Source organism: Lepisma saccharinum, chromosome 26, assembly GCF_977018435.1.
Source record: "Lepisma saccharinum chromosome 26, izLepSacc3.1, whole genome shotgun sequence".
NCBI classification, from domain to species: Eukaryota; Metazoa; Arthropoda; class Insecta; order Zygentoma; family Lepismatidae; genus Lepisma; species Lepisma saccharinum.
Genome location: NC_139254.1, coordinates 27,193,638 through 27,210,949, shown reverse-complemented (window position 1 = coordinate 27,210,949; position 17,312 = coordinate 27,193,638). Strand labels below are relative to the sequence as shown.

The following is a 17,312-nucleotide window of genomic DNA, read 5'->3' as shown; positions in this document are numbered from 1 at the left end:
GACGTAGGAATTTGCTGCTTCCGTCTCCAGTTTTCCATTGAATCTACCAGGTTTTGTACATACAGGTGAGGTCAGTGTGAAACAATAAACTCAGTGTACTCTGGTGGGAAAGGAGTGAGAGAGGGGGCAGAGGAAGTTTAATTTTATTCTCTTCTTTTCCCTCTACAACTACATGGCAAAGGCTCCGAACAAGGGGGGCAGATGGAGATTGAACCTTTTAAGTTGAACGTTCAAGGTGGAAGAAATTCGAGACAAATGCGAGGCGACCTTTTAACAATAGTGATAAGATGAGACTAGATAATCCAAGACTTGACGAAACGAGACCAAAGATGAGACAGACCTATGTTAAATCTAGACGGAAAAGCGAACATTGCGTATTTACACTTGAAGACGAGACCCAGTACAAGTTAGGCATTTATAACTGGAGAGAAGACCGAGAACGAGGTAAACCTTTCCTTCGAGACAAGACGAGATACTGGCAAGTTCCACCTCGGCAATATCCATGCTGTTCCCTCAATGGAGGAATGACAACTTTATGGCGCCTCCTTCCCAACATAACAGAAAAAAATATATTTCTCCTGTCCTCAATTATCTCAACCAAACACTTGTCTAAAGTTCTTTTCAGTGTTTCGATCTTTGCCCCCTCCCCCCCCCCCCATCCCACACCCTCCTTACAAATTTCAGCGCCTATGCCCCTTAGCTACAGACCTACCATGCATGTCGTAAAATGTCACAGTATTTCCTATTATTCAATCTAGCTCTGCAAATTATTTATCAATATCGGAGAAATTTGAAAAAGGCGCCCCCTGGCAATGAGATCCACCAAACGCACAAATTCACAAGATCCTCAGGTGACAGTGGTCGCCTGCACACTCTGCCCCAATCTGCTCTTGCAGCCATTTTGGCAATAACTTTTCTCGAAATTACTTATCTTTCAGTCAAGCCAGGCTTCCCCGGACCAACGATTCTCCAAAAATTTTGAAAGTTATCTGGAAATTGCGATCGATGTATTGAGGATATTTTTAATGTGTCGTAGCATGTCGTAAAATGTTATAATGTTGCATTTCATTCCCTGTGCCTATTGCATGTGCCATGTATGCACATTTAGAGGATATGGGAGTAAGGCCTCACACATTCTCGATCTCTGCCATTTGGGAGGTGAAGTGATCAGCATCATGCTCCGGTCGCCTATACCTCCCAGGGTTGTCCCTAGGTACCTATTGATTTGAGTTTGGGTGAGCCCCAGAGTCGCTTTATGTGGTGACAAGGCTGGAAAAGTTCCGTCCTTATATCACCCACCCTGGGAATTGAACCCGGGCCTCCTGCTTGACGGTCAGACTAGACCACCGTGACTCCGAAAAGTTGGCATTTCACTCCAACTGTGCAAATTATTTTTCAAAATGTGAGGATGATAAAATAAGACCCTCGGTGGAAGATGCTCACGACTTCTCCTCAAAGGCTTCAGAATGAAGGTGTTAGTCTATTTTAAAACATATAGCAATGGGAAAGTGAATATCCCAATGTCTTTTTTTTTTTATATATATAATCGTGTGCAGTTTCTTGACATAAACCAACATTCCAATCTGAGGAGTAGGTCAGAAAGCCACATTCACTTTGTCAGCACAGTATCCAAAGAGTGTAAGCCTATTCAGGAACAGAGAGGTTTCGGATCAAGGATTCATTTGCACACAAATCCTGACTGCTACTTTGGTCTTTGTGGAAATAATCTCTTGTTAGGAACCCCCGCAGTCAAGAAGGTCATTGGCCTTACGAAATAGAGTACCCGCCTCAGCATATTCTAGGAAATTCCTGTTCCTTCTCCCCTTCTCTTTTGGTCAGGTGGTACACTTATTGTCCAGAGAATAGCTGCATTTTGAATGGAGGAAAATATTGGAAAAGTCACGTCGGAAGATCACTGCACAGATGTCAGTCGCCTGATATAGAAGCAATAGACTGGTGAGTTGTACTTCTCTCCTTGCATTTTATGGCCTAATGTATGTTTTCTGTGTTGAAGGACAGATAGGGACGAGATGAAGTACCGTCTCAAACATCCCTTCTTCACGCTCTTGATTTTTAGTGCTGCATACTTTGAAGTATATATTTTGTTGTTTATTTATATTCCAATATATAGCAATGAGAAATAGAAAATTCGGATATGAAAAAATCTTGTCATTCAGTTTCTTTACATCAGACAACATTTCCAGCACTTGTGGCAGACCAACCACATTCTCTCGTGGGAAGGGAAGTTCTCGCCTGCTAGGTTTGTTTAAGCTTTACTGTTAGTTTTAGATGTCGTGTCTAAACGTGGTTAACTGATCGCTTACATTTATCTGTCAAAAAGAAGTATCGTCATTTATTCTTATATTCACGGGTCATTTAATTTTACTTCTGGAGGGGCAATCTTTAGTTTTAGATGTCGAGAAGGAATGATCTTCTTTTTGGACATCTCGGTGGGAAAGCCTTCCATCTGAATCTCATGAAACATTTCTCTCAAATTTGAAACATCTGACCAGCGACTTATTGATTTTTCAAGACTTGTGAATTTGAGATAGGTGAAAAACACCACCTTCTGGTGCAACTTATTATTTCATACTAAGCAATGTGTTTGATAGCCAAAATATTGTTAATATTTCATATTATTTTGTGTGGATAAATTGGAGAAGTGATGCAAGCAAATATATGCCCTATCAAATCGAAATATGACTGGGAACAATGCATACTACCAGAGATAGTTCAAAATATGCAGAGATTGATAGTGATTAATTTCATTGTTTTAGATCATTCTCTTGGCACTTTTATGACAACGACTGATCCTTGAGTGCATATATTTCCATCAATTTACGCGTATAGTGTTAAAAATGTATATGATTAGCATTTCCATGTGTGGAAACACCACAGTTTTACCCCTGTTCGTTACAAAAATCTACTTCATAGATCCAGCTAGGTTGAACCCCTGTGTGTAATGTTGACTTCAAATCAATTTTTTTTCATTTTATTTTTTCTAACAGTAAAATAACCCACTGCGCGACAGCCCTATGAGAGCCTTGGCTTACCTACCGACTGCTGGTCTCCCTCCCACACTGTTCCTCCGTCACCTGTTATAGCGTGGAGATCTTAGACCAGTATTGGGGTGACGGGTGGTCAGCCCGACGAACCCCCAGTTGTTGTAGGTCTTCTCGACCGGGTTACCGCTCACTCATTCGGAGCTCACCAATTTCCTCACGATGGTGGGTTGCCACCGGCCCTATACGTAGGCCGAATAAATTCCGAACCAGAGCCGGACTCAAACCTACGCTGTCCCGCAGCGAACGATCTCAAGACGAGTGAACGCCTTAACCCGCTCGGCTACAGAGGAGGACTTTTTTTTTCCTAACAGTACCATACGCAATATTTGCATGTATGTTTTCTTTAATAGCACAGTAAATTTCATTGGGACTCCTAATTGAGGTATTCACACACTTTGTGATGAAAAGAACTGATTTATTGATCGACTTGCTTTCCTGCCACTTTTGGCTAATTGTGAAGATGAGAATGAGTGATGACATGTTGAAATTGATGAAAGGACATTCACAAATAACTGCCCAGGCCGGGATTGGAACCCGGGATCCCTGGCTTTGTAGCGCACTGCAATAACCACTACGCCACGGAGGTCAGCATGAAGAAAAGAAGTAAGATGTCTTAGGGGCAGAGGGAATTCCTTCCTCTACAGCCTACACCTGTCCATGAAAATGTATGATGAACATGGATACTTCCTTGATACAGTTATACCTGCGAAAGGAGAGATTTATTTATTTTTCCCTCAACTCTTCCATTTAGCTAAAAGCAAGAATAAATAACATTAAATAAATCAACAGAGTATTGAGTGGTTGAGTGGTATCGCATTGCATAAATAGCTATGTAATGACAATATAATCTGTATCAGTAACACTGTGCGACAATGAAAATTGCCGCAGAACAAAAACATGTGATTCCTATGGAGTTTAGTGCCCTGATGACGATAGTGAAAACCGTTTTTCACTATCACCTAAACTTTTATCAATAAACACAATTTTATCAGCGGACGACTGCATGTTATTGTTGTCGCGGCGCTTATCAGCCCAGCCTGTTACTAGGGCTCAACATTGCATAGGAGAAGGGGTGGAGAGGGAAGGGATAGATAGCTACTTGGTTGAGGTATAGTAAAGTTGCAGTTATTTGCATCAGTCAGTTGCTAGTGTGACCAAGCAGTGTCTGTTCCTGACGTGTGTGTTGTGCAAATCCCCTAACGTGAAGGATACTGTTTGTGCGTGTTCGCGTGTTTCTTGTGTTCAGCGATGTCTAGGATGTGTGTTAATTCACCAAACCTTTCTGTTGTGTGTGTGGTGAGTTTACAACGAAGTCCCAAAGACATCCCATTTTCCTGCTCGTCAAAAAGGCATACGAGTTGTATTTTGAATTAAAGATAGATGAGGGTAAGTGTTGGGCACCACAGAACTGTTGCTCATGCTGCTCCCGCTATTTAAGAAGTTTGTTGCATGGAACCCACCCATCTATGCCATTTGCCGTACCACAGTTGTGGAAGAAACCTAGAGACCACATAACAGATTGCTACTTTTGTTTAACGAAAGTAACAGGAATCTCAAGTAAATCAAAACACACAGTTTCATATCCAAATTTGGAATCTGCAATGCGCCCAGTTCTGCATTCTGATTCTCTCCCAGTTCTAAAACCACCAGTGGAATGGACACTGGAAGATGAAACAGACGACGGTAGTGATCACGCCATCTACATCACAGCCCCAACTACAGCCATTGTCACAGGTAGAATTGAACGATCTTGTAAGAGATCTAAATCTTTCAAAAAGGCAAACAGAATTACTTGGGTCTCGTCTTCAAGAAAAAAACCTTCTACAACCAAACACTAGTATATCATTACGTACACGACAGCTTGGTCTTTCCACTTTTTTCTCAATGGCAGAGAGTCTGGTATATTGTAATGACATAAATGGGCTGTTTATAGAATTTGGAATGTTTCACAATCCGGAAAAATGGCGCCCATTCATAGATTCCTCAAAAACTAGTCTCAAAGCTGTTCTCTTGCATAACGGAAACGAGAAACCTTCGATACCAGTGGCCCATTCCGTTCAGTTAAAAGAAACCTACGAGAACATGAGACTACTTCTGAAGTATATTGGCTATTCGAACCACAAATGAAAAATCTGTGGTGATCTCAAAGTTCTCGGGCTTGTGCTGGGAATGCAGACTGGTCACACAAAATATTTCCGTTTCTTGTGTCACTGGGACAGTAGGGCAAGGAAAGACCATTATGTAGTGAAACAGTGGCCATTCAAAGCTTCAATCCGGGTTATAAAAATGTGTCGCATGAACCACTTGTTGACAAAGACAGTGTGCTGTTACCACCGCTCCATCTGAAATTGGGCTTCATGAAGAATTTTGTGAAAGCAATGGACAAAGATGGCAGGGTTTTCAATTTTTACTGTCCATATTTCCTGCGACTAGTACTGCAAAAATTAAAGAAGGTATTTTCAATGGGCCTCAGATTTGTGACTTGATGAAAGACATAACCTTTGAAGAGTTGCTGACAGATACTGAGAATGCAGCTTGTCTTGTCTTCAAAGATGTATGCAACAATTTCTTGGGTAACGTCAGGTCTGACAATTACAGGGAACTGACGGAACACATGCTGGACTGTTACAATGCTATGGGATGCAACATCTCTTTGAAAATACATTTCCTGCATTCTCATTTCGATTTTTTCCGCTTGATCTTGGAGATGTGAGTGACCAACATGATGAGCGATTTCACAAAGATATTGATGACTTGGAAAGACGATATATGGGAAGGTGGTCACCAAACCTTTTGGCAGATTACTGCCGGACACTCCTACAAGAAGTTTCACGATCCACCCACAAAAGTAAAGTTTCCAGGACACGTTTCTAACTTGTAGGTACATTTCAAGCTATTTGCAACTTTCTCGTACCTTTTATTTATGTTTGTAATACAAACAATTAATTTTGTTCCATGATCTGTATTTAATCCAGCTACAGGATCCTCCTGTACTGTAATCTAGTAGTTTCCAAGTGTCGCGAAAGTTGCTACTTTGTTTTTCATGAATTACAATATATTGCTAACTACATGAAGTATAGGCTAAGTGGTACATGTGGCATATCTTTTCCAGAGAAATTGGTACATGATGGAACATTTCTGATTTCATTTTCGTAATCAGTGCATTTGATTTAGTAAAGAACACCTTCTTTCATCTCGCTGCAAGACACAAAATTCAAATTTGTTGCACTGTGTAATTAAATGATTATATATATAGGTACATACATTTGTGTATGTAATTATGTAAATATGTAATACACATATTTATGTACACATACATATGTACTATTTCCTTCCTTTTATATATATATATATATATATATACAGGGTGTCATTTTAATGGCGCCCACGGACCACAGATTTGTATAGAGAACATCAAAACAAACAACTTTTCTCAGTAACATTTTTCCCGTCGGTGCATCATTTCGGCGCTACAGCCGTTCAAAAAAGACTGTTTTGCCGCCTGGATGCTGGCAACCCAACACAACATTTGATCGTATCTGTGATGTCATTTCCTGCGACGAAACAGCGCACGGAATGGTTGCAAGGAACACACAAATTTTGTGAAAATTGACAAACTACTAACCACATGATTAAGTGTAAAACGAAGCGAGAAACGCGTCCATTAGACCGAACATCATAGCCTAACAGCCGGAAGGCCAGCAGTCACCTCAGGGGAAGGGGGAAGTGAACCAACGTTATGAGAAATGGTAAAAAACGTATTCAGAATTAAGTGTCACTATCGGATTTTGTCTCAGCCTACATGTCAAATATCAACAATAATACATTTTATTGGACTTACAGCTTACATGTGGCTGTTTACGCCCAGTTACATGTCAAATATTTGCAAATCTCGTTGAAAGGTTGATATCTACACGTTTGTGTCCAGATGCCTTGTGCTACTTTTGTGCTGATAACTAAAGTATCCGAGGTTCACGTTCTTACAATACAGCTAAAACACGTACAACCACAGTAACAATCTAATGATGAATCAGTAGCGAATATACTGTCCTATTCACAGTTGCAAACTATTTATTGCATTACATGTGTTTCCGGTACATAGATAAACACAGTCGTCGGAGAGCTTGTATTACTACTACTTATATCCCTGCTTTTTCAAACATTTTTGTCACTTGCCTCATAATGCTCTGAATATAGATTATATTATGTGTTCCTTACCTTTGGAATTTTGAGATCTTTCATTTCTATTTTGTCATCTGTTCAGTGTGTCACAGACAACTAGTATCAGAAGGACGAAGTGGATAGACTAAATTGTAGATGCCAACTTGGTAACTAGATTTGCAAATATTTGACACGTAAGCTGAGACAAAATTCGATATGACCACTTCCACTTGAATTCTGTTTTTTTTTACCAGTTTTCATGTCGTTTGTTTACTTCCTGTTAGGTTAAAGAACGCATTTTCTCGTTTTCTTTTACGGTACATAATGTGGCTGATTGTAGCTATGTCATTTTACACAGAATATGAGTGTTCCTGGCAACCCTGGAACGCATCGCTTCTGGACGGGATATGACGTCACAAATGCAATCAAATGTTGTGTGTGGTTGCCGGCATTCAGGCGGCAAAATGGTCTTTTTTGAAGGACTGTAGCGCCGAAATGATGCACCAACGAGAAAAATGTTACTGAGAAAAGTTGTTTGTTTTGATGTCCTCTATACGTTTCTGTGGTCCGTGGGCGCCATTAAAATGACACCCTGTATATATATATATATATATATATATATATATATATATATATATATATATATATATATATATATATATATATATATATAGGGGAAGAGAGATTTCTAAAATTGGTTGGTTAATTGGAAAACCTGCCCCCCACTCTTGAATAAGTTCCGACGTCCTTGATGTTGGGTGTTATCCAATTTGATTTTGTTTCAATGATATCTATTCACAATTTATACATGTAAATTCTAGATGCTGATAATTAAAACTTGTCACTTAATTTTCTTTTCATTGCAGTTACCTCTTTCTTATTAAAATATTGACATAAATAAATCCATGGTTTGATCTGAGTAATGGATCTACAAAATGTCAAAGCAGAAGTGATGATCTAAAAAAAAGTACACTTTCCTTATGAAAACAATATCTGGAAGTAATGTATAATTAGAAATATGTGGTGCAGGTTTTAGTATTGCACATGATTGTTCACATGATATGAAGAAACATTAAAAAAAAAAAACGATCGTCATATACTACATAAATCCAGTAAAAGCTAAGTAAGATTATCACTGTTTTTCTTAAGAGTTCAACTCCAATGAGTAAGGATTTTGAGGTGCATTTGTTTTTTCATTCCAATCAGCCTAAGTTTAGATATGGAGGGAACAAAATGCAAAGCAATAGCATGAAATATATTTGCACGTCTTTCATAAGAGCAACTAAAAATACAATTTTGCAAAACAAAAGAGTGTTGCTTTCCCAAGAGTTGCCTCTAACCACAGAAGTGTAAAATAAAATTTCCTCAAATAACCCACACAGCACACAAATGTTCAAAAGACATTCAGTAAATATCCCTTGGATATTTGTGTCGGAAGTTATGGATTCCCAATAGATATCAAGGAATATCCAATAGACACCTATTGGATGTTCCCTGGATATCTATTTGTCTGCATACATGATATCCCAGGATATCCAGAAATGTGTATGTTATGTACTATTCCGGATCACTTTTCAACATGTTTTGAACATCAAGTGAGACATTATCTGGACATAATATGCTTTGATTTAGACATTTTTTGTATGTACTTTGCATATTGTATGTACACCAAAAGTACATTTTTTAGACTACATTTGGATCTTATCTGGACATTATTTCGATATGGCCTTCTACGATACTGTAGTCAGCCAGCATCCGAAAATACAGTTCTGCTTCGCGTACACCAGAGTATAATTTCATTTAATATTGTGAATAATTTTACTTTAAAACCACAGATAAAATCGATAATAGTGTCCAGAAAAATAACCTCAAAGTAGTCTTCACACAAAGTATTTTAATCCATTGCCAAACATTTCAGTTAAGAATGATATTATGCTTTTCCATTGGCCGTATTTTCGATTAATAGTGAATTTGCTAAAAGGACCATGTCAAGAAATCTAAATATGTAAGTTTTACTAGTAAATGCATTTAAGATGCACGAAACAACAGGGGAGGAGAAAAATAAACCTCAAAAATAATGCAACAAAAACTGTTAACAATACTGATAAAAATAAACTAAAAGCCAAAAAAGGCTGAAAAATGCAAAAGAAATGATAAATAGAAAGTCTTTTCAGGCTCTAACTGAAGGGAAACTTACTCCCTCTGTCCCAAAATTATTGTCGGGTACATTTTTGTTTGTTGTGTCATAATAATTGCCGGTATTCAAACTGTGACATTGTTGTATACAGAAGAAGAACATGAAACACGGGAATGAGTCATACAACTTTATTACTCAAGGATCAGTACAAATTGTGCTTTCCATCTCCCTCTTCATCTGTCATTCCTGTACTACCATTTTGGCATACCGGACTATTATTATGGGACAGAGGGAGTACATGATATCAGGTTTGGCATTGTTTTTGAGGGTCAGAAAAAAAGTTGATTTTTCCTCAACTTCCGGACCCTACTAATTATGACCATTGAAAAAGTTGGAGAGATGGAATCTGCTTACTTAAATTTTTCTTGCTGAGAGATCATATCGTCCCATATCTTCACTTTCTAATACAGAAAAAAATTATATTTCGAAAATGACTTGCAGTTTTCCACCACGAAAATATGTTTTCATCGTTTCAAGTTCATTAGTATTATCTAGCAGGGTTTCCATTGTTTCATTTTCACACATATTTTATATTTCATGCGTTGAATATTCCTTTCCTCTCTCTTTTCATACAGTCTTTGGAAAAAAGTTAAAGTTTCTTGGCAACCGGGTTCTGGTTCAAATTACTCCTTTTCGCTCTCCTGTTCCTACCTTAAACAAATAACAAAAGACTTCGTAACTAAACAATTGCTTGTTCAAAACATGGAATTTTTACATAATTTACAAAATATGACAAGACACCAATGGACATGTTCATCATCTTTCCCTTTCATCGTTTCTCGATTTTTTCTGAATTCCTTTCCTCATGAAAATTGCCATGAATTGTGAATTGGTTTCTTCAAACATGACCTACCTGGAGGAAAGGTAGCATGCTTGATTCTCACGAGGAAGGTTGTAGGTTCGATTCTCCACCTAGGCAGGATTTTTATCAGGAGTTTATCGTTGGATGTAAAGTTTATCCACCATGCTAAGAAGTTAACATTGGTCTCTGTATTTCACGAGGTGAAAGGAAATAGTAAGAGAAAGTTGTTTCGATTATAGGAGGAAGTCAGATGCCACATGGAATGGGCACAATCAAGTTACGTAGAGCTAAGTCTGTAATGGTGGTATTAAATATTGCAAAGTTAGTAGGGAAAGTTTGTTATATCTGATACTCCTACTTTCTGTTCAAAGAAGTCAAACATTTTAGATACAAAGGCAGTGACGAATTAACAAACATTATGAGGTTTTGAATTTCTTGTTTTCACTCACTATATAAATACGTATTAGTAGTTTCTTATCGAATCGGCCTCCGTCGCAATAACCATTTACTTATGTTAATTGGCGATTTACAATTATTTTTAGACACATGGTAAGATGGTGGTGAGGGGATTGACAACAGTCATTACGAAGGAACAGACATAAAATTAACAAACCTTAGCAATTTGAACTCATTAAACGCTCTCCTTCTTTACAGTAGTGCACTAGATCACTACTTAACATAACTGTATATGTTTGTTTTAGTATATCGAAATCAAATAATCAATTTTTAGGTGTCAGTAAAGAACAAACAATACATAACTTAAATAACATTACATTTTGCATTTTGAATACATATATGTGATTTGTGAATTAATCACGATGTGTGTGTTAACACAACATATGAACAATAAAAAAAAAGTTTTAACTTTAAAAACTGGAAATCTGCAACTTCTAAGGGTAAATATGCGCAGAAGGGACGTCCCTCAAGTGTGCATCGGATTCATTTTTTAAGTATTCTAATATCAACGGTCTCTGTTCAGAAAAAAAAATGAGAAGAGGGTGGGATTTGAACCCGCAACCTTTCATGCTTGACGAAAATTAAAGAAAGCAGTGTAACCAACTGCTCTACGTTAACTTCATGACGTAATACCTTTAAAAACAATTTGACGTTTATGAAGACTCCCACCTTCCTGTGTTCCAAGCACATTTTCTCAACAAGTCATGAAAAATATTATTTTTTGAGAACTGTTCGATATTATGCAATCTATTGTAAATAAAATGTCGCATAAACTCCTCACAAATTTGCTTCTTTCTAAACAAACTTGATGGTGATATCCTCCAGGTGGATATAAACTGTATTCAGCGTTTCAAACCCCTATAATTTCAAGTCGAGCAAGCGGAATCGTAAAAAATTCCTGAAGGTTATTTTTCCAATTTATTATTACTGTTTGATTGTGTATTATAATAGCAGTTTATAGTTTCTAAGTTCATGGAAAGTGCAAAATTGGAAACCTCTCACCGCAGCATTTTTCGTCTAGTGGAAGGACCAACTTAAAGTTGGCTACTCTCACTTGGAGCCGAAGTGCAATGTTGCTAAGTTTACGAATTCGGGACTTAGAATTCTTTCGGGGCTGTCAAATAAGATGTTGCGAAGTGTACCTTTTTTTCAGGTGTTGTATGGTGAAAATTTAAGTGCACCTTGAATTTGATGGCATCTTGAATTAGAGTATATACGTAGAAATGTGTCATAGCATTAGTGTAATACACCTAAATGGAATATTTGCTAATTTCAATAATGAAGTTTTTTCTCATATTTTACCCAAATACTGGTAGTGATAAAAATAAGCCATAACAACATTTTATGATGGTAGTCTTGTTAATGGTAAATGGTAAACATAGTATTGCTCTAATAAAGTGTTGGTATTACTGGTACGTACAGTAGAACCTAGATTTTACATTTTTCAGGGGGCAAAGCTGATAAAACTTAAAATGCAGGGAAATTTAATAACATTTTGCAATGTTGGGACCATGTATAATGCAAGAAAATGTAAAAACTGGGAACAAAAAAATGGAGTTTCAGTTACATATCTGTGTGCCATAAATTGGAAGTAATTTTTATTTTCTCAACAGCTGAAGCAATATTATTACAGTGTGCCATACATCTTGAACTCTAAGAGCTAAATTCAGTGGTGGCGATTGGGTTCCAAAACTGGGGGTGGGGGGCAAGGTGCCAAAACTGGGGTGGGGGAAAGACAGTTTACTTTCCCTTGGTAGATAAGGTTTAGCATAGTGCGGAGCAAAAATGAGAAAAAAGTAGGGGGAATTGTCCCCCTAATCGCCAGTTGTTAAATTATATTATATTTTCTTACCACTGTAATTAAAGTAAAATGATATTAATTTGTGATGATTTTACACATTAGTTGTACATACCACTTTGACCAAAATTTTTTTGTCACTTTATACATTCAGCAGGCAAGTAAATGAAAACCATCAGGAAAATATAATAATATCGAATTATAGGAAGGACACTTTCATATATTTCTGCCAGCATAAATATATGACAAAAGAGCATTAGCAATTACAGAGATATCTTGATTTTTACACATATTTATAGGGTCTAATTTTTTAGTAAAATTGAAGGTTACTTACGCATCCATGTTAGAAAGTGATCCACAGTGTAATCTCTCTGGTCCTGAAGCCCCATTGATGAGGACTCCTACATAGTCATAAGCACAATTGTCATGATGTTCAGTAACTAATGTTGAAAACTTTACTAGTATTCGTGTCCTCTGTGGTCCCAATATTCTCACCCAATAATTGAGATTGTTCTCGTAGTTTCCAGGATGATTAGGAGATGTTAAAATGCCCATTGATCCACTGACAGTTCTATTACGCCTCTTATCATCTTCTAAACCTGAACCAAAATAACACAATTGGCATTGTTTATGAATGAAATAGTGGGTGCAAAAATGTAAAAGTGTTTTAGTTTCTAGTAGGGATGGGCCAATATGAAATTTTCTCCAATACCAACAAAGTATCAATATACAATTTACCTACACAGATACCTGATATTATACAGATCTGATATAAATTTCCAAATAGTTCATTGGCCTCCTTAATAAATGTATGATACCAGATAAACTAAACTTTTTCAATGGAAAAGAAGCTGCATATTTAGATATATACATAAAAAAATGTATGGAATAGAAATTATATGTTTATATCCATATACAGGGTGACTGGTAATTAGACGTATTCCCTGAAAGGGGTTAAAGTAGAGACAATTTGCAATAAATTTGACCATATGATACCCCGTCCGAAAATTAGTAGTTTTCGAGATAATCGAATTTCAATTGTTTTTGAAAAAATGACAATTTTCCACATAAAAAGAAGAATTGAGAAAAAACTGCTCATTGTATGGAACTTATTTCAGCGTTTGCTGATAGCTAACAAATAAGTGGTTCATTGAAAAACGTTTTTCCCAAATAACAATCACATGTAAGTAACGGGTGGGTCTAAACTTACAAGTGATGATAAAAAAATGCACTCTTAGTTTACTTGGCAACGTATTAATAACAAAAATGGCATGACATGAAGCGTACAAATTACTTAAATTACTTCCTTGTGACATCTGCTATCCAACAAGGTACAAATGTTACTAACATTTACATTTGTGTACAAGAAATAATACTTCATTCATCTTCATGTGAATGGAATCAATGAACAATACAATTAAAGACCATTACACGTCTTGCTCAAAGTAGGCACCTCGGTTACAAATGCAGGCACGCAGGCACGCAGGCATGCAGGGTCATTTGGTCTCTTAACTCGTGATGTGATGGTGTCGTTGACGTGTTGACCAGCTGTTAAGATTCTTTCCCTGAGCTCTTCTTGCAAGTTTACCGGTGTCTTGTCATGTGGCTCCAAATGTAAAAGTCGCAAGGCGTCAAATCGGGGGATCGAGCCGGCCAGGGAATCGGTCCGCCTCGGCCAATCCATTTCTTTGGGTAATTTTCATCCAGACACTGTCGCATGCCCAGGCAGAAGTATGGATGGATGTAATCAACAATCATTTGATCGAGCAATTTTTCCTGCCCCAAATCTTAAATGGCATCACTTATGAACATTTTTTGAGGAACGGGATGGCAATGTTGTTGGACGATGCGCCTCTAGCTACAAGACGTGACGTGATTTATCAGCATGATGACTGCCCAGCTCGATCCCCCGATCGATTTGACGCCTTGCGACTTTTACATTTGGAGCCACATGACAAGACAACGGTAAACTCGCAAGAAGAGCTCAGGGAGAGGATTTTAACAGCTGGTCAACTCATCAAGGACACCGTCACATCACGAGTTACGAGACCAAATGTCCGTAAAAACCTCCGTGCCTGCATTCGTAACGGAGGTGCCCACTTTGAGCAAGACGTGTAATGTTCTTTAATTGTATTGTTCATTGATTCCATTCACATGAAGATGAATGAAGTATTATTTCTTGTACACAAATGTGAATGTTAGCAACATTTGTACCTTGTTGGATAGCAGATGTCACAAGGAAGTAATTTAAGTAATTTGTACGCTTCGTGTCATACCATTTTTGTTATTAATATGTTGCCAAGTAAACTAAGAGTGCATATTTTTATCATCACTTGTAAGTTTAGACCCACCCGTTACTTACATGCGATTGTTATTCGGGAAAAACTTTTTTTAAAACGAACCACTTATTTGTTAGCTATCAGCAAAAGCTGAAATAAGTTCCATACAATGAGCAGTTTTTTCTCAATTCATCTTTTTATGTGGAAAATTGTCATTTTTTTCAAAAAACAATTGAAATTCGATTATCTCGAAAACTACTACGGGGTATCATATGGTCAAATTTATTGCAAATTGTCTCTACTTTAACCCCTTTCAGGGAATACATCTAATTACCAGTCACCCTGTATATATGGTGCAGTTATAAATGTCAATACAAATTTTATTTTTTAACTTATGTGGTTGCAGCAAACACTGTTAGAGGCGGAAACTGGCCCAGTTTTTGATAGTGAGTTAAAATTACAGTCCTTCAATGTGGGCTCCCCTGGTCACACGACACACATCAACGTGGTAATCAAACTCATTCCAGACATGGTGTAACATGTCCACTGTAATGTCCTGCACTGCATGCATTATCCAATCACGAAGTTGCTGGATGGAAGTTGTCATTGCTTGCGCATAAACCAGCGGCAGCTCGTGACTTTTCACAAATGCGTGCTACAGGTAGATGTTGTTTTTTGCATTTACAATTACCCCACCCCCTTTACACACACACACAAACACACACACATACACTCATTTGGAACTGCTAGCGTATGCAGGGTTTTCTCTATAAAATATTTTGCAATAACCGATTTAAACCTTCATTTTAAAAGTTATTCAAAGACAAAAGTGGTAATCGGAGATCATTTTAAGGGGTGTCTGCATTTAACACTGTTTTTTTGTTTCCAAGTTCTTTGCTGTTTTCATTCGAAACTCAAAATTTGGAGATGGGATGTAGCCCCCATCAATACCCTAGCCCTAGCCTCACGTACGCCACTGCTTGGAACAACAGAGCACAACTGATCCTTTACAATGACTGATCCTTTACAATGACTGATCCTTTACAATGACTGCTCCATATGCCATGCGCATGACTATGAATCGAGCGAAAAAATTTGTGTCTGATTCTGTAAAGCTATCCGCAAAATTTCTTCTTATCCTGAGATGACAACACTTACTGTGCTGTGAATTTTTGTAGCATGCTAGCAGACGGATTTTCCATACTGATTGTCTCAGACCCTACCTCCCCCGTAGAACCGAGGGACTCAGCCAGATTCAGCATGCCGCAAAGTGGCGAAAACGTGCTATGAAACCATTAGCCCAGTATTCATTGTAGCTTAACAGCGTGTGGAAAATACATACAGCACTGCAAATTTTAGAGTCTCTTGACATGAGAGGTTTCATTTCACTTCAGTGTTTTATTAAACTTCTTCAATCTATGGAATGTGTTCCTTTCTTTCTATTCATTTTAGTAAATTAAGTAACGTGCTATAGCATGGTAGCACATATTAAGCAGCCGCCACCTGGCATAAACCCTGTCTTTAATAAACCCCCATAGAAAGAAATTGCACTGTGTAAGATCTGGGGAATGAGGAGGCCAAGGGTGAATGTGATTTTTTTGTTGAACATCCTTACGTGACAGAGGAAAACGGAGGCCATTTTTGGAATCAGCGTATCAAAAAGATTGTAATTTTAACTCACATATTGAAAACTGGGACAGTTTCCACCTCCAACAGTTGAAAAATAAAATGTTTAATTGACATTTATAACTGCACCATTAATTTGTGTATACCCTATATATATATATATATATGAGATCGGTAAATTTACCGCTAAACTGATACACTGTTATGATCATATCGGCTGATACTAAAAGAGTACTGATTAATCATCTGTTCCATCCCTAGTTTATAAAATATATATCTAGTGAAATTGTTAGTACACTGTAAGAAAATTACCAATGAAAAACTCAATAAAGGTTTTTACTGATTTGACATATTGCTCAGTTATGCAAAAAATTACATACCTAAAGAAACTAAATTTATCAGAAAAGTTGTTTGAATGATTTGAACTCTTAACTCTTTGCAACACTTCACTAAAATGACAAGGTGAATAAAGTACCACATTGAGAGTAATGTTGTACATTATATTATGTAATTCATGGAACAAAATTTTAGACACTAATAACTTTAAATCCCAGATATGGAATTCAAAATTACATTTATTTTGAATTAACATTCACCTGGAAAATATTTGTAACAAAATGTTACACACTACTACTCATCAAATTTAACTAGAAAATCTTACTTGTTTACAATGAACACCATTAGACCAAACAATAGCAAAACTCACAAAACCTTTCTCGTGATCTACACTACTGTCATTTCTATATACGTTTCTTATCTCCCACTCAAACTGTCACATTTCTTGGCTTTTCTAGTTATGGGCTTTTGTAATAATAGTCCTTGATATTTAAATTATAGTAATTCTATGTCAATCAATTAATTACATTCTTCTTCATTTTCTGTTCTGGCAGTGGAGTGCATACAATGTAAGCTATCAAAGCATTGCTTC

At 37.2% G+C, this 17,312-nt stretch overlaps 1 protein-coding gene across 1 annotated transcript in view; it reads right to left on the bottom strand.

The window, feature by feature from the left end:
• The window catches only part of LOC145979775 (uncharacterized), a 240,510-nt gene that overhangs the window by 80,595 nt on the left and 142,603 nt on the right, over positions 1-17,312 (bottom strand). Inside the window, exon 16 of the mRNA XM_083112754.1 lies at positions 12,814-13,078. Within this exon, the coding sequence (XP_082968880.1) occupies positions 12,814-13,078 (265 nt within the window). The remainder of the gene's footprint in view (positions 1-12,813; positions 13,079-17,312) is intronic.